The following is a 27,948-nucleotide window of genomic DNA, read 5'->3' as shown; positions in this document are numbered from 1 at the left end:
ATAAAAAACACTGGCTCGAAAAGAAGAGTGAAAACATGGCAAAGAACATAATTATCTTTCGACAAAAAATAGATATCAGTACAGATTTGAACCTTGGCCACCATTTGGTCTCTAATGTTTGGGTAATAGTATCTTCTCCACAACTCAAAAGGCACCCCACCAGACCCTGGTACAGAAGCAACAGCAACTTTTGAGCCAGCGAAAGCTGCCAGTAAGTGTTTCTGAACAGGAAAACCATAAGGAAGCTTGAATATATGTCTTGCCACATCATGAAATACTGGATCAGGTAAACACAGGGTGGTGGGAGTACGATGAGGCTGAAGGTCAAAGATTCCTTGAAAAGTAGAAGGGAATGGCTTTAGAAATACTGACAAAATAAATATATTATATATATATATATATATATATATATAGAGAGAGAGAGAGAGAGAGAGAGAGAATAAATGTTTGAAAAGAAAATTTGCCCTGAGCGGGATATATATATAAATCCCCTGATGAGTGGGCGACCACGAAACAGGCTTCTAAGAGATGAACTTGTAGTTTACTTGTCTTTTTCCTCCCACAAAATATACTTCGCTCTACTTCTATGTATTGAGCACTGTTCTACGAAAATCAGGTCACACTTTATATATATATATATATATGTATATAAAATATACTCAAACATATTTATCTAAATATTATATTTATAATTATCAAAATTAGTTGAGCAAAGACTGTAAATCAGTTTGTCACTGTATTACCATTCAGTGTTGCATGAAAGACAAAATAAAAAACTACTAATAATATTTCAAGTACAAAAGCAGATAATTAGAACCTATGAACATGTTCAACATGACCATTATCTATGAATTGGTCGGTACAGAGAAATTTCAAGAGGCCAACACATGCACTGTGACTGAAACTCCTACCAATATGCCTTCCATTAGTTAATGAAGAATCTTGTTCCACTTGGCTTTGGAATGGAAAGTGGTACTGAACAAAACAGTCTGTTTCACCCCAGACAGTGCTGCCAAACACAGACAGACCTCTGACATCTTCAACTACAATCTCAAACTGGTGTTCAACTACCATGTAAAGAAAGGATTACAGTTATTACTTGACTTCCTTTAAACTTCACTTCCCTAGTGTTCCCTAATTGTAAAATAGAATTCACAACTCAAAATTAGCAGGAGGTAAACATTACATTCAACTGTAAAACACAGTAAAACAAAAATAATATAAATTCTCACACTTCAAATTAATCCTCACTGCAACAACAAGAAAACACAGGAGTAATGTCTTAGAGATTCACTGGTTACTTGGGGGGATCATTGCCAAAAGCCTCAGAGTAACTTGTGCATTATAGTGAAGCTCAAGTTGCAGTAAAAAAAGTAGGTGGAATTGATGAAGTACTCTGTCAAATAAAAGAACTATTTCTTACTGAGTTCTTGATTGCTTGACACTTGAGCACCTTGGCTTTCTTGCCCATCTCTCACCCTTCAAAATTGTAATTAAACATAAAAAGTTACCTCAAAGACAAAACTCAGTTGAAGGGTTTAGAATGTTTTCTTTTCTTCCAAAGAATTCTTAAAAAAAGTTGAGGAATTGGCTGTGGGAAATTAAGAGGAATGAATATCACTTAAATAACAAACAAATAAATTTACAAATGAACAAATATTCAATTAAGGAAGTTAATTTTTATTTTCCTTGCTTATTATACACCAAAATTGAGTTATAATATGAAAATTAACCGATAATTGAATCAGTTCTGATCACTAATACTTATCAAGAAAGCCCCTTTCCTCTCCAAAGCTGTTAAATGGAGAACAGGCTGGTGCCTGAGCAGTAATCATTGTTACTAGGTAGAGCAAAGTCAGACAGGAGAGACACTTCTTGTAAGCTTAACACCTGCCTCTGACGATCAAGATGATGATCGGGGCGTGGCTCTATTCCAAATCGAATTTCCCCACCACACTTCACTGACAGAATGGCTCCAATCTGTTGTTGTAATGACAGACAGTAGTTAAGAAAAGAGAAAGTCTTTATGATCATTCTTATCACTTGGCTGCTTGATATGATAATTATTGTGAGGAGAATAGGTGTTTAGGAGATAAGCTTTGGCACCAAAAAATTAAAATCATAGATTCACAATTGACATAAACTTTAGAGTTTGGCTTCATGGCTTGATTGATCGGGGATTGTATGGAAAGGTACTAAGCGAGTTATGATTTCAAGCTTCAATTCCCTCCTCAAAGCTTAAGATCATCTCTTCCAATGATGGAGTTGAAAAGGTAAATTGGCCAACGTAACGATTACAAAAGCTGACGTTTCGAGCGTTAGCCCTTCGTCAGAGCATTAGCCCTTTGTCAGGGCATTAGCCCTTCACTCTGACGAAGGGCTAACGCTCGAAACGTCAGCTTTTGTAATCATTACGGTGGCCAATTTACCATTTCAACTTTGTTGATATATCCAAATTATTGTATATATTCACATATTTCATATATTTCATATATTCATCGTATCTGATTTATCATCACGGGTTTATTACGAATCAACTTAACGGCCTGCTCCCAGTTTGCTTGTTAGCTCAATTGGTAGAGCTCTGCACTAGTATCGCAGAGGTCAGTGGTTCAAATCCCGTACAGGCCTGATTTTTTTCAGGTCTGATTTTCGCTATTGCATAGATGGCACTCTCTACTGCGAGGATCGTGCATCATACATACCAAATTATTTCGTTACCCCCCCCGACGCAGCCCCAAACAGTTTCTTTAGAAACTATCAGCCCTTCTTCTAATGATGTTTAACCATAATGTGTACCAATAACATTTCAGGATATTTCAGTCTTTCTATCATGCATTGCTTGTTTTTGCTAAATATTCCAAATTCTATCATCAAATTATTATAAAATAACTAAATTAGTTTTTCATAACACACAGACACCTAGTTTAAGATAATATATTTTGAAGAGTTAGATAGCATTGTACAGTAAAATTGTGCAGGATGTCAAACACCTTTCTTGTAGACTATGTTATCATGCAATGTAAACACCATAAAACCACATAGTTTAAATTTAAAAGTGAGACAAGTGTCGTCACCTGCTCCTCTGAACCCATTGCGAGGACAACCCTTAGCTGGCCATGATGAGTGTGAGTAAATGGGTTTGTTACAAGACACCACTCATCCACTGCCACCACAGGATACTGAAAAATATATGGCATCTCAGCATTTATTCTTAATTGTATAATGTATAATCAGCTTTTTAATATTTCAAAAAAGGTAAGTTATGGTCAGTCAGTTCCTTGGGGAATTTTTTGTACCAGTAAACAACACCCAAACTGATTTTCCATCATGAAAGTAATCATCTGTAAGCAAGCATTGAAAGAAAGATTGGAAAAAAAGCAGTTCTTGTACACTAGTTTTTAAACTGCCTTTTCCTTTTTTTTTTTTTCAAACTTGATGCATGCAGATCTTAGGGTGGAAGTATTTTTCTACAAGTATCTCTATTTCTATAGAAATGAAACACATGTTGCATAATACTGGAGAATTTCACCAGGACAGCTCAATGTACTGTTATTTGGGGCCTGTGAGAGGTGAAATATTCCAAATACAGACGGACTAAGAAAGTTATGTTTTTTCTTTACATGTAAAAAAAAAATGGCTGAACAAAGTTTATGCTTTCTTATATAACAAATATCCCATAGTTGTTCATGGTTTATTTCTTATCCAAAATCATGGAGCAAAGGAATATAGAGGCCTTTCTTTAGCATTTGGGTGTGATGAAGGTGGTATACTATTTTTTAGTATTATTTATCATTTAACTCACCTTGGACTTGAGAAGTGTTTTTGTGATCTTGTGGTCCCTGTACGACAGGTACAGTTGGTGTATTGGTAATTTCACAAGTCCTAACAACTAATGAAACAACATAATAATTCGAATGTATCAACAAAGTTGAAATGGTAAATTGGCCACCGTTACAGTTATAAAAGCTGAAAATTCGAGTGTTAGCCCTTCATCAGAGCGAATGACGAAGGGCTAACGCTCGAAACGTCAGCTTTTATAACCGTAACAATGGCCAATTTACCATTTCAACTTTGTTGATACATTCAAATTATTTCATTACCCCCACCGACACAGCCCCAAACAGTTTCTTTAGAAACTATCAGCCTTTAATGAAACAACATAATTGATTAAAGCTACACTTACATGTTCATGGTTAACTTAGGATCAATGAAGGTTGACATGGTAGATTGTGTTTAACCTAGGGTAGATGAGGGTTGACGTGGTAGAACATGGTTAGCCTAGGGTAGATGAGTGTTAAAATAGTAATAGTAATAATAATAATAATAATTTCTATTACACAACTTGGGAAGTCGGAGGGCCAATAACTAAAATCAACCAATCAAAATGCTCTATTGCCGGTCAATATTCTCTCAGTATTGGACCGGGCACTGTCCTGAATGGTCCTGAATGATACCGAACTTGTGTCTCTTTGAACTTCAGTTGTGTAATAAATCTCTTATTAACCAAGCTTGCTCGGGACTGTACTGGAAGAATATCGGCCCTCGGTCCGTACTGTCAAGACCTCGGGCTGATATTCTCCCAGTACGGCCCTCGCACTTGGTTAATAAGATATAATATAGCACTTTATACAAAGGTCTAAAGAGCTTCACATAACAATTAGACAATAGAATAATAAAACCTACAATATCTGAGAGATAAAATAACATTCAAAGAGATAAGTTTTTAGAGATGACTTAAAAGTATTGACACTTGGACTATGCCTAATAATTATGGCTAGGAAGGCAGTTCCATAACTTAGGGGCATATAGAAAATGATTGGTCTCCATAAGTTTTCAGATTTGAAGGAGGAACTTGAAGCTGCAATTTTGAATATAGTTAAGGTAGGGTAGATGAGTGTTAACATGGTAGAATATGGTTGACCTACGGTAGATGAGTGTTAACATGGTAGAACATGGTTAACCTAGGGTAGATGAGTGTTAACATGGTAGAATATGGTTAACCTAGGGTAGATGAGTGTTAACATGGTAGAATATGGTTAACCTTGGGTAGATGAGTATTAACATGGTAGAATATGGTTAACCTAGGGTAGATGAGTGTTAACATGGTAGAACATGGTTAACCTGGTTAACCTAGGGTGGATGAGGGTAAATATGGCAGAACATGGTTAACCTAGGGTAGATGAGTGTTAACATGGTAGAACATGGTTAACCTAGGGTAAATGAGTGTTAATGTGGTAGAATATGGTTAACCTAGGGTAGATGAGTGCTAATGTGGTAGAACATGGTTAACCTAGGGTGGATGAGTGTTACCATGATAGAACATGGTTAACCTAGGGTAGATGAGTGTTAATGTGGTAGAACATGGTTAACCTGGGGTAGATGAGTGTTAATGTGGTAGAACATGGTTAACCTAGGGTAGATGAGTGTTAACATGGTAGAACATGGTTAACCTAGGGTAGATGAGTGTCAATGTGGTAGAACATGGTTAACCTGAGGTAGATGAGTGTTATGTGGTAGAACATGGTTAACCTAGGGTAGATGAGTGTTAAAATAGTAGAATATGGTTAACCTAGGGTAGATGAGTATTAACATGGTAGAATATGGTTAACCTAGGGTAGATGAGTGTTAACATGGTAGAACATGGTTGACCTAGGGTAGATGAGTTTGACACCTGAACCGCCCGTAACCGCCCAAACCTCGCGATCGCCTCGCGCGAGAACACTTTCTCTCCTATCTCTCCTACTAAGTGTAGCTTTGTCCTCAAACTTCCTCTATAGTTTGGAGATCAATAAGCCAATCAGAATCCGTTGTTTGTGCATATATTTTTTCAACTTTAGGGGGTACTAGAGGGGCATTACTCTATGTGTCTTCACTAAATGATCAAATTTGAAAATATAGCGTCCACGCGGCCCACCCTCAAAATTTTCAGGTCGGATTTTTCGTTCATTTGCAATCGAGTTAGACCTTGTAGAGTTCAGAATGTAAAGTAACAATGCTATAGAATACTCTGCTTGGAAAAGAATGGATATCTAGGTCTTAAAAGTGACAGAATAAGCTCTCAAGTCAACGACACTACGATTATCTAGGGCGATGAGAATTGTGGACGTAAAGTGAAAACCGAACTTTCGGACTTCAAGCAGGGCCTGGCGACAATTTGACGATTCGATGGCCTGGTAAATATTATGTTCAAGTAACAATGTGTTCAAAAAGTATAGTTTAATGGAAGATTTTGCCTCAAATCGAAGTTTTTTCAGAATTTTCAACATAACGCTGCGCAATTTCTGGCCATGAAGGCAAGTAAACAACGATCTGAGCATGATGAATTTTACTGCGTGGGCTTTGTACACCTAAGAAATTGGTACATTTTTCGCTTCTAACAGCAAATCAAAAACTGTTTTGAATAAATCTGACGTCCCGAAATATTTCTTGGCCATTTTAGTCTTGCTTCCTATTGATAGATTCCATGGAACTTAGATCTCTTCAATCACGGACAAATTTGCATGTTCCCTTTAGAAATATGATCCACATGCCCATTTTCACACATGCGAAAATATTTAGCGATTTTTATCTTTCATCTTGATTTTTGAGTTAAAACGTAATATGCACCTATCGCTTTTTTCGCCGGAAATAAGTTCTTTAATTAGTCCTCTTTCACTGGAGCTTGTTTTTTGGAAAAGCTGATTTTTAAAAATTTACTGCGCATTGTGTTTGCCTTCTTGGTTTCTCCAAAATTTTGACTTTTCGCCGGCAGGTGTTACACATAAGTGTCAATGGGTAATGTGGTAGAACATGGTTAACCTAGGGTAGATGAGTGTTAACATGGTAGAACATGGTTAACCTAGGGTAGATGAGTATTAACGTGGTAGAATATGGTTAACCTAGGGTAGATGAGTGTTAACATGGTAGAACATGGTTAACCTAGGGTAGATGACTGTTAACATGGTAGAACATGGTTAACCTAGGGTAGATGGGTGTTAAAATAGTAGAATATGGTTAACCTAGGGTAGATGGGTATTAATGTGGTAGAATATGGTTAACCCAGGGTAGATGAGTGTTAACATGGTAGAACATGGTTGACCTAGGATAGATGAGTGTTAATGTGGTAGAACATGGTTAACCTAGGGTAGATGAGTGTTAACATGGTAGAACATGGTTAACCTAGGGTAGATGAGTATTAACATGGTAGAATATGGTTAACCTAGGGTAGATGAGTGTTAAGATGGTAGAACATGGTTAACCTAGGGTAGATGAGTGTTAACATGGTAGAACATGGTTAACCTAAGGTAGATGACTGTTAACATGGTAGAACATGGTTAACCCAGGGTAGATGAGGGTAAACGTGATAGAACATGGTTAACCTAGGGAAGAAGAGTGTTAACGTGGTAGAATATGGTTAACCTAGGGTAGATGAGTGTTAACATGGTAGAACATGGTTAACCTAGGGTAGATGAGTGTTAACATGGTTAACCTGGGGTAGATGAGTGTTAACGTGGTAGAATATGGTTAACCTAGGGTAGATGAGTGTTAACATGGTTAACCTAGGGTAGATGAGTGTTAACATGGTTAACCTAGGGTAGATGAGTGTTAACATGGTAGAACATGGTTAACCTAGGGTAGATGAGTGTTAACATGATTTGAACATGGTTAACCTAGGGTAGATGAGTGTTAATGTGGTAGAACGTGGTTAACCTGGGGTAGATGAGTGTTACTGTGATAGAATAATTTGGATATATCAACAAAGTTGAAATGGTAAATTGGCCACCGTAATGATTACAAAAGCTGACGTTTTGAGCGTTAGCCAAATTATTTCGTTACTCCCACGGACGCAGCCCCAAACAGCTTCTTTCGAAACTATCAGCCTTTATTAATGTGATAGAACATGGTTAACCTAGGGTAGATGAGTGTTTATGTGGTAGAACATGGTTAACCTGAGGTAGATGAGTGTTAATGTGGTAGAACATGGTTAACCTAGGGTAGATGAGTGTTAAAATGGTAGAATATGGTTAACCTAGGGTAGATGAGTGTTAATGTGGTAGAATATGGTTAAGGTAGGGTAGAGGAGGGTTAATATGGTAGAACATGGCTTACTTAGGGTAAATGAAAATTGACGTGGTAGAACATGATTAACAAAGAATAGATGTGGATTAACGTGGTACAACATGGTTAACTTAGGATAGTTGTGGGTTATTGTGGCGGAACAAGGTTAACTAGGACACATCATTAATCATATATGAATCTTATAACATTAAGTATTATGCAACATGTTATGCATGGGACATCTCATGGACCTAACATGAATGCCTTACCTAATTTTGGTCAAAAATTGAGTTGTTGACTTTTGTAAAAAGGTTAAGCCATAGTTAGTAGAGGGGACTGGTTAGGAAACGCGGCAAACTTCAAAGGGCCGGCCTATTGTCTGTCCCCTGAGCTTCGCTTGAACGTCACGTGATCAATGACCCTGCACAGAACCAAAACAACATGAAGGACATGAACAACTTATTTTTCTTCGGCGACGATTTTGATGCCATATTGGAAACTTTGGAGAACGAGGAAGAATACAAGGGCACTTTGTCGAAGCAGCTGACTCTGTAAGTCTTTTAGAAGCCTTTAGAACGTTATTTTCGCCCAAAAACTTTGTAGTTATTGATGCCCTTAGCAACGGCATCGGTCGTAGTACAACAACATATTTTTTTACTGAAAGTCTTTCGATTTTTAGGTTCAATACGAAGAGGGAATTGTCTGCTAGTTGTGTCAAAATAAATGCAAGACTAAGGCTGGATTAAAAAGACATAAGACAATAAAGCATAAGGAGGAACAAGCGCGGGGAAATCAACCGACTCAAGAAGCCAAATTCACTGCTGAAGACTTCGAAGCGTTATCAATCAAAGCACGAGATAAAATAATTGCAAGAAAAATCTACCCTCAAAGCATAAAAGAAGAGCTACGAAGATATATGAACTGGGATGAATAAAATATGGGCTTCTCAGAAGTAGAATCCATGTATATGCGTTAGATTAAAACTGGAAATGCAGAACAATTCTACTCGAAGTACTATTCAAGAATAGGCCTCAATTCAACAAAGATTTTTGTGGGGTTGTCAAGTAATGCGGCAACATTGCTTAGTACCAAAGTGGCTGATTGTTTGATAGCTCACAGCAAACAGAAAGATGAATCACCAAATCCCAATATCCGTACTAAACTGTGTGATAGAGAAATGGCAGGGTTACAACATATTGGAGGATATTTTCTGCACAAGCTTTATAGCAAGGTGAACAATGTATTTTTAAGAGAATAGAACATAATTTTAGGATTCTGATCTCAGGAAGTCTCCAGCTGAAGATTGACAATGCTAAGATAGAATCCAAATCAGCTTGTGATGTTCAATTGGTCTCAGCATAAAACACTATGTTGTTGGACTCAGACATAGTGGTAGATAACAGCATTGCAGAAGATGTTTTGGACAGCATTATTCATTTATATGTTACTGTACGGTGTTTTTCACTGGCCAAAGATGTTATACAGAAACACAAGTTTCAATGTAAACAAATGAAAACAAAAACACTACGAAAGGAAATTTGTAGAGCCAGCAAAGAACAAGAAAGGCAGATATAGTTAGAATTAAGAGCCTGCAACAGTTTGTCAATAAGTAATTTATTACAAAAGATTAATTTGGTAGCTACAACCTGCAACATATTAATGATTATTTTATGGACAAAAATGAGTATAAAGGCTATATGGTTAAAGTATCTAACATAGAGTAACTTATTTATTTTCAGCTAGTCTTCTCGCCACTTCTTGTATTCTGCGTTTCGCGGCGCCGGTAGCTTCCAGGTTCCAATTCCTTTACCTCTCCTACACGTTCCACAGCCAAACACTGAACAATTTTCACCTGGCATTATGTCCACTGACTTGATTAATGTTTTTAGCTATATTCTGAAGGTAAGATGTCGCTCGATCACGGAGAAAATCCAAAAACTTAAACGCTACGTGACTGTCGAAACAAGCCCGCGGTGCCATTTTGGATTTATGTGTGCAGGGTCATTGTCACGTGACCTCGATAAAATCGAACAATAACCTATCCGACTGAAGTTTGCCGCGTTTCCTAACCAGTCCCCTCTACTAACTATGGTTAAGCAAACTGATGACAACTAATAATTGTTACCAGTGATAAGGTCTACTCATATTTTTCAGTAGTTAAATTCACCTTGTCTCCTTGATCATGTTGCCCAATTCTGTTCCAAACTTCAATAACCATAAAGTTATTACACACCCGCTGTAATAAACTTGATGTTAGCAGCACTGGTGCAACCTAGGTGATATCAAAAGATGAACCACAGAGAAAGTCATAATGGTGCAGTAGTTACTGCATTCTAGTCAAAACACCGCATTACCTTCCTGAATAATAGAATTCAATTTCACTCCAACTGATTCTTCCACCCACAAGGACAAATACATCCTAGCCAACAACGGGGAGACTTGATGAATTGCTGAGGTGGGGGGGGGGGGGGGGAGAGTTACACAATACCTGTTGTGAAAAGTTGTTTTAGCATATATTAAAACAGTGAGATAATAAAGTACAAAAAGGTGATTTTAAGTAATTAGAATATTTTTCAATATAAGTCATGTGTGAGTAAAGGATATTCAAATCTGCCTCACTGTTTTAGTATATACTGAAAGAAGGTATTCATCTTTTCACAAGCATGGGATGAAAAAATAATGTTGCAATATGGTAACTTGTGATGTAGATTACTACATAAGTACAGTCAACAGTTGACATTTTGTTGTCAAAACATCATCTTCTGTACAAAGAACCCCATCATGCTCATTGCATGTTCTAATAACAAGTACAAACTCTCTATTAACATACCAAGTACTTATCAAAAATAATAAAATCATATCCCACAGCACTACCAACTAACCTGTTTGAAGCCAAATGATGGATTTGACTCACCCCAACATACCCTTGATTTAGACAACTCTTCACACCAGAAAGTGCGACAGACAAGGTAAAGGTTGCTCTTAACAGCAAGACCAGTAGGAGTGTATTTGTTTGCATGGTGTCTTTGTTGGGTGAGTTGTTGTCCTTCAGGTATCCATAGCAAGCTGTATAAAGTTAAAGGATCTCTGTCATACTGAATGCCATCTTCATGATTACCATATTGGGAGGAAGGCTTGCTTGTAGTCTTAAGAATTTCTTTCATCTCATGAGGTGCCTTATCAGAGACCTTCCCAACATTCTTTATGTCAGTATAAGCAGGTCTTGCCACATGCACATGCTCAGTAGCAGTGAGTATTGTTGCAGTTGGAAGTGGAGGCTTTCTGTGCCTTTTGGTTTTCAGATGAACTTGTTTTCTATCAGCCATTAACACTACTTTTACCTGCATGACAGTCACACAAAATTTGATGAAGATATGAAAGTATCAAACCAAGGATAAAAATCTAAAGAAAGTACTAGAATATAAATTTACTGTGAAAATAAGAATATCAAAAGAAAGAAAATGAATGTAAGAATTGAAAGAAATGCAAGTTATTAACCAGACAGTGAGCATGTAGTGAAGTTATAGGTCTGATGCAACCAAACTCACAGAGAAATTCAAATCAGAGAGCAACAAAACTTATCTACTATGCATTAGTATCCAGGGAAATCACTGGCTAAAAATAGCCACTTCGAAATGAAAGGCAAGCTAAAAATTATCTTGGTGATGGCAACTGTTCATTATTCTCATGTTACTCCCAATATTAGGTTTGACCTTGTACAATCGTTCATGCTAATCCTTTGCTGATGAACAATTCCTCTAACAAAACAAACACCACAGTAAATTTCCTGAACATATCTGTGTAAAGAACTTGTTGGACAATGACTTTCTTAAAATCCTTGAAATACCAACTTCAGAGCATAAAGCTGAAACTTGGATTTCTTACCAGCAATGGACCACATGATCCACGGATGTCATGTAGAGAGGATGAGTCAGAGGATTGTTTTTCTTTAGAGTGAATATCACATTTGATTTGTAGCGAGGCAGAAGAACTGAGGGTGTCGGACAGAAGAACTGTCTTCAAGGGGAATGTTGCCGCTCCGATAACAACTGGCTATAATCAAAGTTAATCAATACACAGAAAATAATTGGTAAAAAAGGGGACTATTTATTACACACAAACAACCGTATAATTACAGTCACTGAGTAATCATAAGGCATTCTATACCCCTACTGCCTGTTCATTATGCTCTATACAGGTGCAATTTAGGCAACCATACTCTTAACATTACTATGAGGAAGGTTGGGAAGAAAGGGGCAATTCTTATGTCTAAGGAAGGAGGGGGGGAGGGTTGGGATAAGGAAAATGTCTTTCCCTTTCCCTAATCTTTTCACTATAGCCCTAAATTAAACATAACAGTTTGCTGAATGATTATGAGTTTGTAAAACTAACTTGCCTTCCCTCAGGTTCTGCACTACACAGTTATTATAATAGTAAATTGCTGAAACATATCTAACTTGTCAAGTATTCATCAGAGGGGGGGGGGGGGGTAAATATCCACAACTTTTGTCAACACTGACAGAGGTGACTAATTGTTTTAGTATTTAACACAAAAAAAATAATAATATAACAGCAGTGTTCATTTCATGGTGCTAGTATCACAAACTACATCAAAAATATAGAAAAGACTTCTGACCACAACCATTTCATTTTGGTCATCCACTCCTGAATGTGCCCTTTCTTGATCGTGGATTATTCTCAACATTAAAAGTGTCACTTACTTCACACAAAGAAAACTTACTTTTCTTTCTCCAGACTCTCTGAAGTAAAGTCTGAATGTCAAAGGAAGTCTCCACCAGTAGTCTATAACTACAGAATTAAACAATACAGGAAATACAGAATGATGGCCAAATAGCACCACTGTAGGAAAAAAAAATACAAAGTGAGATCAATAAATTGCTATAATAATGTAAGGTGTGTTCTCCAAGTTTTAAATCAAATAGTCATAATGTGAATGTATAAACTTCTCTTAAATGCATGACAAGCTACAGACAATAAAATAGAATGATGAATGAGTTACTTAATTTAGGTTATACATGACTCTGTAATTGTGAAAAATCTGGCATTGTTTTTCCTTTTTTTTTCAGTTAATCTGTTGCTTATCATTCTTGGTAAATATCATATGACTTAAAGAAATACTCTAACCTGTTAAGAGTCTGAGATCATTTTGATTCATGAGTTATTACTACCATATACACCAACAAGAGTCTTGAAGTGGATGAGCAATATGGCATTGAAGACAAGACAGTGTTAAACATGATATTAAGCTCTTGGTATGAAACGCTTTTCGTCAAACATAAGAGACCTAGGTCATCTGTGACACAAATGCAGTAGTTATCACATCAGAGATGTTTTCAAATTTAAGCCCCCCAGCTATCTTTCTTGGTCATACCTTTATTATACTGGTAACTAAAATGACTACAAAAATTGAAAGGAGAAGATTTACCACAGATTTTCATGCAATACTATTTACTGTACGAGTCTTTCACTTACCTCTGTCTTGAATTCTCTTAGAAACAATTCTGGTTAATTCTGTTGCCATAGTGATATCTTGGTCTTGACCATGTGTTGGGGTTGAGGTTGGGAAATAATACTCAACAAAGAATGTTCTGAATGTATAATAATAATCCCAGTAGTTAAATTGGGCATTACCTAGAAAACCCTACATATTAATGTCAAGATCATTACAAATTTCCCTGTTTAAAAAATGATCATATTGATGGTGGATGGATAACATTCCAACAAGTAGATCAGTGAGTGACATCCACTCAGAATTACTTACTTTAGAGACCACTGCAAATAGTTTGAAAACAATTCTTTCACAATATTTTGGATGAATGTTTAGAAGGTGTTTACCATGGTTGACAGTGTTCATAGCTAGACATCGCATGCTTAGTATGAAAAAATTGACAACTTACCTGACCAACCTATTATGTGACTTTTCCCTAATCAACTCACTTGCACTTACCCAGGTTTAATAGTTTCATTTGCAATCCCCAGACTATCCACCATAACACGCGCTGAATCAACTCTGCCCAAAGCTGTAAGTTGCTCAGGACCAAGGGTTTCAGTGAAGACATCAGGATCTACCCTTGGTGGTTTCCTGTCCAATGATGTTGATGTAGATGATTCACTTGACATATGTACACTGTCTTGACCTTCATAAGAAAAAAATAACAAATTTACCTTGTGTCAATTCATAAGGGGTTGTTACAATGTTTATGTACTTAACATGGAAAATATCACAATTTAGGCCACTGATAAGGCAAAGCTTTTGCTGAGTCACATAGAGTTCTAAAGCTGTTACGTCATGTTACCATGGGAGCAGAATTTTCTGTTCTAAACAAACGTGCTCAGAGCCAAAATGGCATCACTTTCAATCGCTGCACTGATATCTTTCTTCACTGAAGAAAAGAAGTCAATCGAACGAGGAGAAAATCATTACAGATCTGAACACATTGAGTCATTTTCTTACCATCAAGGTGTTTTACGCGGTGAGGTTCAAGCAAGTATGAAGAAAAAGGTCTATCGAGTCACGGTGAGTTTAGAGCCACCAATCGCATTAAGAAGCCTAAGGAATATTTTTAAATATCTTTTAAGTACCTTCTTGTTATCTACTCCCCCAATTTAGAAATATATATTTTCGATCTTGTCGATTTCCCTCATCAAAAAAGCCAGGCTGAGGCTTAAATCGTACAGATTATGATTCATATGAAATAGTGTTACTAAGACATTTATGAGTTCACCTTGTTTGAACTTTTATCTTAATTACCACTTAGATTTACCTGGATGACCACTTCAACATAAAATCCACGGAGTGTGAATGCCCAAAGGGAAAATTCAAATGCAGTCACGCGGCTGCTCTTTTTATAAACGGGATTCACAACTTAAGCCGCACAGATATTGAATGTCAGTGGAGGAAAAAGAAGTCTAATACCTCCCTGTCTTTACAGACAGTCGAAGAACTGTTCCCTCTGCCAAAGAATTATGTGGCGATTACTCGATCTCCCAACACAGAAGATCGTCAGGCACTATATGGAAGCTTAAAGGCATATGGGAGGTTCACTGGTCTTTGCAGGCTCATGAGCCCAGAGCCTGCTCCCCAAGCCAAATTGCCTGTGCCAACAATTGAGCAAATCATCTACTCAGAGGAGTTTATCCAAACAAGAGGTGCACAGCAACAATTGGACTGTTTGGTTCGGAAAGCCAAACTCACAGAAGCAGATATCCTGTTAGTCAGTCAGATAACTGTGGGCCAACGAGACAACCCAGCCTGGCATCTTGCAAGAAGGGGACGGCTTACAGCAAGCAATTTTGGATTCGTTCTGCATGCCAAATGAGTGACCCCTTCACTTCTCAAACGGCTCCTTAGAGAGTATGACATATCAAGAGTTAAGGGAGTACAATGGGGGGTAAACAACGGGGCAGAAGCGATTAAGGCATTTACCAATTTAACTGCAAAAACTGTACAGGAAACTGGGTTATGGCTGGATGGCTCTGGGATTCTTGGTGCTTCCCCAGATGGAATTATGGATGAAGACTCTGTTTTAGAGGTCAAGTGTCCCTACACCGAAAGGAATATGACAATGAAAGAGGCAGTGAATACCTCCCCCAATTTCTGCTTGAAAAAAACTGAAAGTGGTCAGTATGCTTTAAAGGAAGAACATGTCTACTGGCATCAGGTCCAAGGGGAGATACATCTTGCTCAAAGGAAGTTTTGCTATTTTGTTGTGTGGACATCTAAAGATGTAGTTGTTTCGAAAATAGCAAAGGATGAAGGCTGGAGTGGAAACATTTCTAAGCTAACTCAGTTTTATTTTGAACACCTCTTCCCAAAGGTTGTAGAGCGACGATTATAGGTTTCCAGATCTATTACTGCATGTAATTATTTTTTAAGAAATAATAATTTTCAGGAATCATTAGGAGCCCTTTGGTGTTTAGTCTTCACTGATGGCATGTTGTTGTGGAATTTCTTGAGATAGGGAGGCCTTTCAGATGGAGGGTATTGGGAGCTCAGGTTTACTTTTAAGTTCACTCTAGTAACTTTAGGAAATTAACACAGATCTTCAAATCCCAAAAGGGCTCTCCTGGTTTAATCAAACTAACTTTAGAAACCTCTGCTTGAAATATTTGCACATATGTTACAGTTTTTGCACTTCATTGTTTTACAGTTGAGCTGTACTGCTCTGTTGTAGTGAACTGTTGTTGGGCTGAAATTATACATGCATCCATAAATTCAACAATGATAGCAGATTCACTTTTTGAATAAAACAAACAGATCAACATGTATTTTACAAAGTATTCAATTTTCCTTATATGAAAAATAATTAGTTCATTAATCAAATTCATATCCTTCACAGCCCTCTTTGATCAGTGGAAACTGCAGATTAACAAGTGAAGCACAGAGTTGAAATATGATATCTGCATGACAACGTAAATATGAGGGAATAAAAGTTAAAATCTTGAAATCTTTGAGCCTAGCATTTGCCCTCTCAACATGAATTCTTCATTTCGCTATAACTTTTGTTGCCCTTGCTTCACTCTCAGTGAATGTACCATTGTTTAAAAAAGGTGGTATATTTACTGAAACACCATTTGGTACAAGATCCTGTATAACAAAACCTTTGTCTGCTAAGACCATATCTCCAGCAGTAAGGTGATTTAAAAATCCTGATTTCTGCACAATTGCTTTGTCAGATATTGACCCTGGATAAAGTTTGCTGACATAAGTAATAACACCATTTGGCGCTACACCCACAATAACCTTGAAGGAATGCATTCCCCTATAATTTGAATACGTAGCATTCTGCTGGCTCATAAGCCCTGGTGTGGCAATCTCTATATCTGTACAATCTATCACTACTCTACATGAACCAAACTGACTAAAAGATGATGGGGCACACAGCTTGTTCTTATCCCTAGATGGGATGGATGCCATGAGGTCAATAAATAGAATTGAGTGTAAGACATGAATGAAAGTTGTTACAATATTTGCTATTGTAGATACACTGCAATTGAATAACTGTGCAAGGTGAAGATTTGTGTAATTCTGTCTGACTTTCATTAATGTTATAAATATTTGTTCTTCAAAACTGATTGATTGCACTTTCCAGCCAGCAAAGTAATTGATGGATTGTTTAAACCTAGCTGCATAGTTGACAACAATTTGAAAAACTTCCTTTGTTGGCAGCCCAGTTTCCATCTTCAAAACCTCCTCACTCATTGTCGAAACTGTGTAATGTTTTTGCACATAGTAGTTTTTTTCTCTTTGATCAATCATTTCCCTTTTTGCCTGCTCCAACTCTGCTTCCAGTGTAACTTCTTTTCTTGTTGATTCAAGTCTCTCCACACTGCCAGAGGTGCCTTGTTCAAGTTCTTCTTTCTTCCTTGCAGCTTCTATCATTTCTTGTAGGGTCTGTTGTGATTCGATTTTTTTCTTTTTTGGCTTTGCTTCTTCTGCAGGGAAAAGTTTGTCTTGGTTCCTCTTGAAAATCTCAGGACCATTACTTTTTTTTCCTTCTCTGAAATGGCAACTACAGACTCTGGAATGTTTTCCTGGCTCTCTGTCTTCTCTCCTATAGCAAAAAGGATAATTTTAGCTTTATAATTCTTTCTGATTACTGTGCTATTAGCGGAGGATTTTTATCTCGCAGCTTCTATCTGATAAAAATCTCTAATTAAGAAGACAGTTCTCTATCTGCCTGTTTTAACACTGCAGGGTGACCATTAAGTATCAACAACCACACCAAAAGCTCTCACAACTGATTTCCATCATTGAGTCAGATGTTGGCTTGTGGCTTCTAGGGAACCGATTTTGAAGTTGGAGTACAAGAAAAAGGAGTCTAAAAATCGGTAAGATTTATATAAGCTTAAACAGTTTCATAACAAAGATGGCGACTCCACAACCGCAATAAATTGCGTAAGCATACTTTTCTCCTGGACAGAAAAAGTATTGAAATGAAACTCTTACTAACCTCAGTAGGTGAATCCATCTTCTGTATTCCTTCAGCTTTTTTTCCTTGCTAGGGAATCCGAAGAAGCTACACGTGTGACTTTCCGAGTGATGGTTGCAATCAGGCGCAAAGCAGTGCACCATTTTCATCGTTTCGATTGCCTTCGTTTCTCAGTTTTAGATTTCTATGACCTACAGCGTTAATAACAATGTAACTGAACCTTATTCTAAGCTTCTTTGAACCGTTCCAAGCGATGATTACACACTTGACCTGAGCAACGCATAGGTTATCAGCAGGACACGCTCGATTGTTTAGAACAGAAATTTTAGCCCCATGGCAACGTGATGTCACACTTTAGGACTCTATTGTTTATTGTCATTTCATTTGATTTGTAATTTTATTCATGTCCACAAATAATCGGAATTAATTTAGCAAGGTAAGACTAGAGTTGGACCAATAATTGAGTTTGGCCAGCATTGGACCTTTTCATAAACTTATTTTGCTTCCTGTATCTCTAATCCCCTGGCTCTGGTTGTTCAAAGAGCGGATAATGCTATCCAACAGATTAATCGTTATCCAGCGGATGAGTGTTAACAAAACATACTGCGCTATCCAGCGGATACAGATTTTATCCAGTGTATAGCATTATCCATCCTTCAAACAACCAGGGCCTGATCTATATCTTAGAGGAAGATCATCGTTAATGGTTGTACCATACTGAGCCCAGAGACCTACCCCTAGAGTCTTGATTTGTGTCATCAGCACTGTTCTGCTTTAGATCAAGGTAACCCATACCAGACTTGTTAGTAAGGTCATCGTTTCCTTCAGGGTTTTGTTCACCATTCCCTTCCTTGCCAACCAATGTACTTATGTCTCTAGATGCTGTCTTTGGAGATCTTTTCTTGATTCTTGTTTTGGCTAATGCCTTTTCAAAATGACATTAATGTTAAGTACGTACTAGAAATAATTATAATAAAGCATACTTTAGTTATTGTAAAAAGTTATGCAAGTAGCCTAGAAATGAATTCAATAAATAAAGTAAATTTGACTATCCTTCATTAAAAAACTCTGATTTCAACATCCTTGACATCGGAAATAACAAAATAGAAAAATAGTGATAAGCTTGGTTTACATTAGTGACATATTATAATCACAATCATGTACACATAACCCCAACCAGGTCAAAACTGATGAAGTAGTGAAATGCGTCCATTACTGGAAAAGCTCTCAGACTGATTAAAAGATTATCTTAGAATGCTGGGATCCATGAAATAAATTGAGCCAGACAACATTTATGTACACAAGACTTAACATTCACACAATAAGACAAAGTTAATAGTAAGAATCATAAAGCTGCATCATAATCACATGAAAAATCACATCATTTTCTAACAATTATAATTCTTCATGAACATCAGTGGGAAGTATGCCTAAATGTTTGATATGCTATGAGTAGTGCTGGTACAAAATTTTGATTAGAATAAAAATGTAAAATGTGAAAAAGATGAAAAAGATGGTATAGCATAAATTATCTCGTATAATTATTAGGAGAAAAATAAAGAATTACAGTGATGTTCTTAAAATTAACACTAAAAACATTTCCCTTGACATCAAAACATCAATTTATTGTCACCATGCAGCTGTTCATAGAATTTAACAGTCCCATGATTCAGAGTGTTCAATGGTCTTGGCAAATTGCACCGACAGTAGTCAGGGTATAACATATAAAAAAAATTCCACTTAGGTCTAATTCATTGAAGATTAATGTTAATTTAGAACTTCAACTTGTACCTTGTACCTTTTCAAATTGATCTTCCTGCAAAGGATTTTGCAGACTTTTGTCATCATCATCATAGACTTCATCAGTGACAACTGTACTATCTGAATCTGTATCTGACTGTACTATCTGAAAAATGTTGAAAAAAAAAAAACAGCAATACTACCACCACCTTCTCTTATTTATGTTGATCTCTTGAACAATTCTTCAAACCTAGTATTTGGGTATTTGACCTCACCATTTAGTTAATGAAACTCTGTGAATGATTCTTTTTCTGTGACTTCATCACATTCTTATATACTCTCCATGAAATTCCTTGTTCAGTTCAATAGGTGTATGACTCTGTTCCAATTTAACATAGTAAAAAGAACCCTGAAAGCAGCAATATTGATACCTCACCCCTTACAAGCTATGTAATCTACATGTGCCTCTGAACTGTATGTAAAAGTACTTTATGGACAGACAAACTCACAAACTCAAAGCCTAAAGCAAGAATAGCATTCTTGGAGAGATTTAAAGTGAAACTGTATGGCACTGCATGAGAAGTCAAAGATATATATACATATTCTTTTAAGGCCAACATTCCAAAAAAAGCCATATCAATCCTTCTCTCCTTCTCAACTTCACAACTTAATCTGCTGTTTGAATGACTGTGTTAGTAACCTACTTACTTCCTGGGTCACAAAGGCCACTGAATAGTGTAATCACAGATAATTTGTCAAGAATGATAGAATGTTAGTAATATAAAGCCTGTAACTCACTGGGGTAGTGTAAAAAAGATCTTTCAACAGTGTGTCATCATGTAGGGGATCCCCTGGCTCACTAACTATGCTACTCTCAGGGGTAGAGTTGGGTGAATCATCCAGATAAAGCTTTTCATCTTCACCAAGTAGCAAGTCCACAGCTTTGTTGTTATGTAAAAATACTGACTCAATTACAGAATCTTCTTCTCCTTCAGACTTGACAAGTTCATACTTGATTTCATCAGAAGTAAGAATTGCCTTGAGGAGTTTGCCAGATGGTGTATTCCTAAACAAGCCAAGTTTTAAATATAAGCTAAGAACAGAATTGTCCAAGTTTACCAGAACTATAAGACAATGTTTATTAATGAATGAGGTCAGAAGTTCCCTTGCAGTGTCTGAGCAGTTCTGGGCACTTTTGTAGCAGCTGTTTTCAGGCATTTCCCTACCCCACCCCTCCCCTTTTATCTTTCCAAAGAGGTTCCTGGCATGGGGAATAACCAGCCATTGGGGCAGTATTCTATCTCAGGGCCAGCTTGCTACTGAGGAAGCACCTGGACACCCAAGGCACCCATCTTCCATAAAGCAAGCCTTAAGCTGTGCAGCAGTTTTGAGAGATATAACCATAAATGTCTCTAAGTAATTGTTGTCTAAAGAATAGAAACCTTTTCTTGGGTAATGTTAAATGTGTCATGCCCCCTTTCTTAATTACTGCATGTAAAATGGAACATGTATCCTCTGCTTTGTAACAGAACAGTACAAGGGCAACTGAGCTTTAACCTTTGCTCACTGACAGTGAGTTAAGTCAGGGCTAGAAATTAACGGTAACCCATTAACCAATGGTTAGTAATTTTCAACATTTGGTTACTAAAAATGTGTCCAACTAACCCGACATGTTTACTAAAATTTTCTGACATATTTAAACATTGGAAGACCTCAGGACAAAGAGCACGTAGACCCAACTCTCAGAGGAATACTTAGAATACTCAAGTTGTTTAATCAACTTAAACTCTTATTAGAGAATGTGCTGTAGATGTACTGTTCTTGACTATTCATGGTAAATGAGGGAAATAAAATAGGTGCATAATTGTCAATGTTTTTAAGGTCACCATGCAATTTCAGCTACTTTTTAATTTGTCCTAGTTGTTATTATCAAAATGTTCAATATTTGAGATATTGTAACTTGTGAACCTGGATACCATACTTTATAATTTGGTTAGTAAAAAAGATGTCTATTAACCCGAAGGGTTAGTGATCCAAAAATTACATTCGAGCCCTGGTTAAGTTCTCTCTAAAAGTGTCCACGTACCAGTAGTTACCCTGAACCTATCTACTTTTAAATATTGTGTAGAGCATGTGGATAAATCTCACATGAAAATCTAAGATTCAACTTGTTTGATCTATGATTCCTTGAATGTTAACTGCATTTTATACACGACTAGGCTGCTATAAATATTTGACCATGCTAAAGTTCTTGATCACTACTGTAACAATAGTTATATATTCTTGATTTTCCACAGCAGACATGCACATTTTTATCTTATGATTGCAAAAAAGAAATTGGTGTCAAGTTAAATATCAATTGCTGTTATAATTCAACAGGATATGTTATAATATAGATTTATCTGAATGACATTAGATATCAACGCAGTGTTATGAACAAACCTGTCAACAACAAAACTTGTTCCTCCAGCTTCATTTTCATCATTGGCCTCATCTGCCGACATTACCATAGCCTCCCTCAGCTTCTCTCCCCGTTGAAGCAATGCATCAATCAGATCAGAAGATTCATTTTCCCCTCCATGGGCAATGTGAAGTGGTTGACTTGATGTGGTTGGCTCTTCAGATCTCACTGTACTTCCAAGATCGTCTAAAGAGACATTTTCCATAAAATCTATTATTTTGACACAAAATATTCACAGAGGCTCAAAATCGAGTTTAGATTTCTGGTTTTCAGCAGATGAGAGCACATATGAATTTTTTCACTACTGATTTTCATTAATCCAGAAATGATTTATGGACAAAAATTAAGCTCATGAAAGGACAAATCACCATTTTGTTGCCATTTAAACATAAAAATATGCAAATTATTGTAATTGAGGGCAACCAAAGGGAAAAAATATTTTTATGGTGACCATATTTCAATTGGAGCCCTATATTGGACCAAGTCTGTACAGTCATCAGTTTACAGTTGAACAGGATTGTTTATTCAGAGTAAGGATATAAACACAGAAGATACTGTGGAACTGATACACACTATCAAGAGTGACTTTTCCAATAAAAACACCCATGTGTCTTTTCTTCTAGATTAGAAATGGTCGATAGCTTTTAAAAGCCAGGGGCCATAGGCCCATATGCCTGTTTTGTCTTCCAAATCTCTGCTTGTCAGTAAAAAATCATTTATTTTCTGTTCAACATTCTTACCAGATCCTTTCTGGTCTGTTCTTGGCGATGAAATTAGTGAGTGCTCAGCAGTGTATTCAAGTCTATCTGGTGAAGTGGGAGCAAATTTCACACCCTAAAAATATATATACTAGGCGTTGACAATAAATTTAATCTTTGGTTTAACTACATTTTTGCAAACGATACTCAACATGATCAAACACACTGACATAAATGTGACCCCTCAAATGGTTTCTCCTGCCAATGCTTCACTAAAATTTGCCTATGCACACCATTTTGTTACTTGTTATGATCCTCAAGTCAAACCATAATTTATTTCATGTAAATGTGAGCAGGTTCCTTTAGGGGAACACAGAATCCACTAAATTTGCCTAAGTCCTGACATGTGGCTTTTTAAGCACAATCACTAGTTGCACCCAATGAGCAGCTGGGCAGCACAGCTTCAAAACCCATTCAAGTCTTCATTTTCCATGCCTCTTTTTTAGTGTGTCATCTGCTACCACCTTTCCCCTAAATTTACAAACACTTTTACTAATGACCGATTCTGAGAACACCTTCGTGACGTGGAAAGGAATGACAAGGACATATCGAAACCAGTCACTAGACATTTTAATTTACCTAATCATTCCAAGCAACATATGGCAATCTGCAGTCTTTCCTTACACTTACTAGGTAGCACCGAAAGCCGTAAAACTCTTGAACAAAAGCTCATCTTTCAAACCGGCAGTCTAAATCCAACAGGGATCATCGAATGCTTTTCATTCCACTAATTTATTCGTGTTTTTCTCGTTGCCATGTTCCCACCAATAACGTAGCTCCATTTTCTGTCTTTAAAAGCACATACAACCCACAATTCCTCTATTCACTCCGACGAAGGGCTAACGCTCGAAACGTCAGCTTTTGTAATCGTTACGGTGGCCAATTTACCAATTCAACTTTGTTGATATAATTATCCAAATTACTTTTACTAATGACCTTAGCAGGGACTGCAGGTGATATAAAGAGATCCATGTCCTCTGTCCTCTGTCTTGGATGAGGGATTGGTTCAGTTGGGTTTAAGGAAGATGGGGGAGGAGTTGGCCTAGCATCACTCTCATCAAAGGCCTGTCTTTGTGGGTCTATTTCCATGTCTATAGTGGGTACCAAAGATGATGACAACTGGCTGTATGCTGCTGAAAATTTCCATACGAGAAATACTTTCATGTTAATATTAAATACATTGAAGCTTACATGCAAAAATTGTATCTCTGCTACTCTGGTTAGAACAAACTCTCTTAGGGTTTAATTATCAGTGGTATTTAATATTGTCATAAGAATAGATTGGTGAATGAGAAAAGTGTTCTAGAACAAACATGTACACTACCATAAGTTTCTACTTTTCAAAATCATTTGAATATTCATATTCTGTTGGAAGTTGATGTATTTAATATCCCAACTACACTCAATGTTATCACTGAGATGTCTCACTATTGGTCCCTCAGAAGTTAAACATGTTTGTGACATTGAAGTAAAGTGTTCTTTTTGAGTTTGACTGGGAAAAGAAAATCCCAACCCACATATCTCCACCCTGCATCTTCTGGTGGAGCTCCAATCCAGTCCATAGGTAGTTGGCCCTATGTCACCAAGAACTTGTCTGTTTTCCTTCCTGGTTACACTTCATCTTGGTGCCATTGGGGCCAAACACCACTTAAACCCACTGTTACTCTGCGTTGACTCTAACTTCGACCAGAATGATGCACTTGTCTCTAATTAATAACAAAGGATTCAAACAGAATATGATACTATATTTAAGCTGTCTCTTGCCTGATATCGACTCGAATCTCAGAGTAATGTACAAAAGAGCCAGCTTTTCTCCAGGTAAAGTTGTAGACATAACATCAAAGAAGCTAGAAAAAGAAGATACCACCAATTAATTTGCGTGGCAAAGGTGAGCAATAGAACTGGTGACATGTGAAAGTTGCTCAGCAGTAAGAATTCAACAACTTTTAACAAAAAATAATACCATACTTCGAGTGTGTATGATGTGTACCACTGAGTTTTCATGTCTTTTCCCAGTTTGAGACATCTCGATTGAACTACTGCCTTTAGCAAATATAATTATCAGTCACAAGACATTATGTATTCTTTAAATGGTGCATTTTACTGCCCACTAAAACAAATGACTGCCAAAGAAGTATAAAGATGACATGAAAAAACACAAGTAGTGGGTAATTTGTTGGCTTTAAATGACTACTTCATCAAAGTGAATGTTGGGTCCAATGATCATTGTAAAACCAGTGACTAATATCTTGGCTGAAGCACTTAAAAATATTGTCATGTTTTGATACATACCCCTGAATGGGAGTGCTTGCTGACAGTTTTGAGACATCACCCAGTCTCACGTGGCCAAATACTATCAGTGATGGACCATGAACAACCTCAAATATCAGGGCTCCCATATCTAAATAAACATATCTACAAAGTTAATACCAACCACGTCAAATAACTGAAAACATACTGATGAATTTGTAATTCACTGGGTATTGGTAGTCCCAATAATTTTTTTCAAGTAAATGATGAGTACCAGCACCTCTCTTATCAAAATTTGCCCACCCCAACTCTCATGTCAAATGTGATGGAATAATAAACAAACCTACATGGACGTTCAAATTGTACTTTTTCCCTAGTTTATCATTTTGAAATGAATCATATTCAGTATACAAGTAGTGGTAGTCACACTAGGGGTCCACCAGCTCAACAATGTAGCAGAAAAAAAAAACAATAATTAAGTAATACATTTTATAGTATGAATCATTTACCATTTAAGTATGCACTGAACTGTTTTGGACCACTGCATACTGCAAATCTTACACACGTCAGCCATGTGTCAGCTCTCGTCTGTTCATCTGCCTTGTCATCTAAAGGTCTGTATAAATTTGAGCATTTTAAATAAAAATGTAAGAAATTTGTTGATTTGAATTCCAATTAATGTTGGTAGAGTAGCAGATCCACAAAATCAGTAGGAGAGGGACTGTACTGATGGTGATATACCATATTTACCAGACATGATACACACCCATGTATAATATGCACCCTGATTTTTTACTAAATTTTTCATAAAAAAAAGTGTTCACAGCAAAAACATGTTAACTCTTCCTACAATATTTATTGAGATAACAATACTTACACTACACAAACTTCAAAATTACTTATATACTGGTAACTAACTAATTACAAAAAGGTTGAAAACGATAACAAACAGCCTTGCAATAAAAGAGTTTCTAAGCAAAAAAACCCTTTGAAATCAGACTTTGAGTCTGACTTAAAAAGTTGGTCAAAATCAAGTTTGCCATTATTTATATCATCCTCAGTCGAATTGTAAACCAAATCGTCTGTGGAACCATCTAAATTGTTCGTAATGCCGCATTTCAAAAAAGAATTAATGATCATTGCTGCAGGAATATCACTTCACGCTTTTGCAATCCACAAACAAATCAGTTCCTCTGATGGCTTCCTTGCACAACCAGTTGGCGTAATTTCGTGGGTTCTGTCAGCCATCCAATCCATCCACTGTTTTTTGACTTGATCCTTACTACAGAAGTGAGGTTAAACCTCCAGGAATTATGGCAAGGTAGGTGTTTTCTAGTTTGAGTGACGCTTTCACTGTATTGGTCAAGAGGGCCTCGAATGTGTCATAACCAAGCAGGCTACATCTTCTTGCCAGACCTTCCATTCACGAATACCATGCTTTCGGAATCCAGATTTTCATTTAGTTGGATTCCATCCAGCTGACGCTACAACTCTGTGCTTATTGCTGATCTTTCGGAGGGTTTTCCTTTTGAAGATGACCATTGGTTTTATTTTCAAACCATCTCCACAACAGGTCAGTACCACCGTAACATGATTCTTTTTGTTTCCTTTCGTGCATATTTTTATGGTTTTCTCACCTGTGTTGTTGATCATGCAATTCCGTGGCATGTCAAACGTTAGCAGAGTTTCATCCATGTTAGCAATCAGGTGCAGAGAGTAACTGTGTTCTTTGTGGCAATTGATGATGAAGCTGTATGATCTTCTCATAATCATTGGGAGGTCGTTGCGCCAAAGAGGTTTTCGCTGAAGTGAAAGGCCATTCCTCTTCATAAATTGCTGGCACCAGTGATTGCCAGCTTTAAACGCTCCGACAGGAATGTTATGTCTCTCATCTTTGGTGAGCTCAAGTGGTTTTATTCAAACAGACAAAGGAAGGATAGCTAAGCCATTCTTTCTCTTTGTTGTAATCCATACCAACAGATGGGTCTCCAACTCCAGCCACACAGCTTTCCTTCCACAGTTGGCATGTTTCAGCCAAGGCAACTTCTCTTAATCCTCTTTACTTCTTTCGCCACAACTTGATGTTGCTTTCTGACACACCAAATCCACATTCGGCAGCCCGGTTTCCACTATCTGCTGACAATTTCCAGTGAGATTGCTTTGCAAGTTGTGAGAACATCATTTCGATTTCATTTAAGAGAATAATAATTATATAGGAAATAGCTTAACCCCCTGATCCGGAGAACTAAGAAGTTTCAAGTTAGCAATGTTCACCTTTTTTTCTGTCATATTTTAAGTAAGTAAAGGACAAAATTAACAGCCCACCTTAACAGTACACCATCACCATCCTCTCCCCACCATCTTAGTCGTACTTGGACATCTGTAGGATACTTTTGAATAATCCAGTGAATTTTTGGCACAGATACTCTTAAAAAACACCTTAGGTGACCATCTACAGCAGGAGGAAGACTGGTTACCACTGGTATCCTATCATGATCAGACACTGTGCTTGTAGAGGTACCAGAAACTACTGATGAAACCAGAGTAAAATGATTGATAAGAGTTATCATAGAAATGAGTAAGACAAGAGGCTATAGTAACTTACTTGTCTATTATTTCTTCTTGGCTTTTTTCACCTTAGCTCAATTCTCCCCTGTAGAACCAATCACGGTAGACAGGCCAAAGTGACAAACCACATGGTGGGTAGATAACCCAAGCCATCCCTCTTGACTAACAAGAGGAGCAC

General features: G+C 37.1%; 4 protein-coding genes and 1 long non-coding RNA gene across 9 annotated transcripts in view; 3 read left to right on the top strand and 2 right to left on the bottom strand.

Moving 5' to 3' along the window:
• The window catches only part of LOC148723568 (uncharacterized), a 401,859-nt gene extending 385,351 nt beyond the window's left edge, over window positions 1-16,508 (top strand). The window contains exon 2 of the mRNA XM_088732294.1: window positions 10,909-16,508. The gene's annotated coding sequence lies outside the window, so the exon portion shown is untranslated. The remainder of the gene's footprint in view (window positions 1-10,908) is intronic.
• The window catches only part of LOC111326066 (C2 domain-containing protein 3), a 40,741-nt gene that overhangs the window by 11,605 nt on the left and 1,188 nt on the right, over window positions 1-27,948 (bottom strand). For 2 of the 4 annotated variants that reach the window (XM_088732281.1, XM_088732284.1), the window contains exons 2-23: window positions 27,528-27,732; window positions 25,712-25,818; window positions 25,245-25,353; window positions 24,717-24,799; window positions 23,889-24,085; window positions 22,935-23,028; window positions 22,176-22,404; window positions 20,532-20,799; window positions 19,792-19,899; window positions 18,729-18,918; window positions 14,009-14,198; window positions 13,534-13,649; window positions 12,782-12,900; window positions 11,926-12,093; window positions 10,923-11,381; window positions 10,208-10,312; window positions 3,806-3,892; window positions 3,078-3,182; window positions 1,895-1,980; window positions 1,424-1,479; window positions 912-1,067; window positions 93-334 (exon numbers count right to left, since the gene is read on the bottom strand). In XM_088732281.1, the coding sequence (XP_088588407.1) occupies window positions 93-334; window positions 912-1,067; window positions 1,424-1,479; window positions 1,895-1,980; window positions 3,078-3,182; window positions 3,806-3,892; window positions 10,208-10,312; window positions 10,923-11,381; window positions 11,926-12,093; window positions 12,782-12,900; window positions 13,534-13,649; window positions 14,009-14,198; window positions 18,729-18,918; window positions 19,792-19,899; window positions 20,532-20,799; window positions 22,176-22,404; window positions 22,935-23,028; window positions 23,889-24,085; window positions 24,717-24,799; window positions 25,245-25,353; window positions 25,712-25,818; window positions 27,528-27,732 (3,479 nt within the window). The remainder of the gene's footprint in view (window positions 1-92; window positions 335-911; window positions 1,068-1,423; window positions 1,480-1,894; window positions 1,981-3,077; window positions 3,183-3,805; window positions 3,893-10,207; window positions 10,313-10,922; window positions 11,382-11,925; window positions 12,094-12,781; window positions 12,901-13,533; window positions 13,650-14,008; window positions 14,199-18,728; window positions 18,919-19,791; window positions 19,900-20,531; window positions 20,800-22,175; window positions 22,405-22,934; window positions 23,029-23,888; window positions 24,086-24,716; window positions 24,800-25,244; window positions 25,354-25,711; window positions 25,819-27,527; window positions 27,733-27,948) is intronic. The other 2 variants (XM_088732283.1, XM_088732282.1) reach the window with 2 other exon arrangements.
• On the top strand, window positions 8,347-9,280 carry LOC148723570 (uncharacterized). The gene is made up of 2 exons (XR_015991421.1): window positions 8,347-8,591; window positions 8,720-9,280. It is a non-coding gene; the product is annotated as an uncharacterized LOC148723570 (long non-coding RNA).
• LOC148723569 (uncharacterized) lies at window positions 14,196-16,508 on the top strand. Of its 2 annotated transcripts, none has more exons than XM_088732296.1 (2): window positions 14,196-14,578; window positions 14,994-16,508. In XM_088732296.1, exons 1-2 carry the CDS (start codon window positions 14,405-14,407, stop codon window positions 15,378-15,380), a joined length of 561 nt encoding a protein of 186 aa, XP_088588422.1. In that variant the 5' UTR covers window positions 14,196-14,404; the 3' UTR covers window positions 15,381-16,508. The 2 variants fall into 2 exon arrangements, with proteins under 2 accessions (XP_088588422.1, XP_088588421.1); XM_088732295.1 differs by having other exon boundaries at window positions 14,820-16,508.
• LOC148723567 (uncharacterized) lies at window positions 16,328-18,252 on the bottom strand. The gene is made up of 2 exons (XM_088732292.1): window positions 18,015-18,252; window positions 16,328-17,615 (listed from the first exon to the last, which is right to left on the bottom strand). Exons 1-2 carry the CDS (start codon window positions 18,140-18,142, stop codon window positions 16,547-16,549), a joined length of 1,197 nt encoding a protein of 398 aa, XP_088588418.1. The 5' UTR covers window positions 18,143-18,252; the 3' UTR covers window positions 16,328-16,546.

This window comes from Stylophora pistillata, chromosome 9 (genome assembly GCF_964205215.1).
Source record: "Stylophora pistillata chromosome 9, jaStyPist1.2, whole genome shotgun sequence".
In the NCBI taxonomy this organism is placed as follows: Eukaryota; Metazoa; Cnidaria; class Anthozoa; order Scleractinia; family Pocilloporidae; genus Stylophora; species Stylophora pistillata.
Note: the sequence above shows the minus strand (reverse complement) of the source record. Positions and strands in the feature narration are given on the sequence as shown.

Bases quoted from the DNA above. Each gene is read 5' to 3' on its own strand.
- LOC148723569 (XM_088732295.1), top strand. From the start codon at position 14,405: ATGGCATCACTTTCAATCGCTGCACTGATATCTTTCTTCACTGAAGAA. The intron at 14,579-14,819 runs GTGAGTTTAGAG...ATTACCACTTAG, and splicing joins AAAAGGTCTATCGAGTCACG to ATTTACCTGGATGACCACTT.
- LOC148723567 (XM_088732292.1), bottom strand. From the start codon at position 18,142: ATGAAAATGGTGCACTGCTTTGCGCCTGATTGCAACCATCACTCGGAA. The intron at 17,616-18,014 runs GTTAGTAAGAGT...TTTTTGCTATAG, and splicing joins AGATGGATTCACCTACTGAG to GAGAGAAGACAGAGAGCCAG.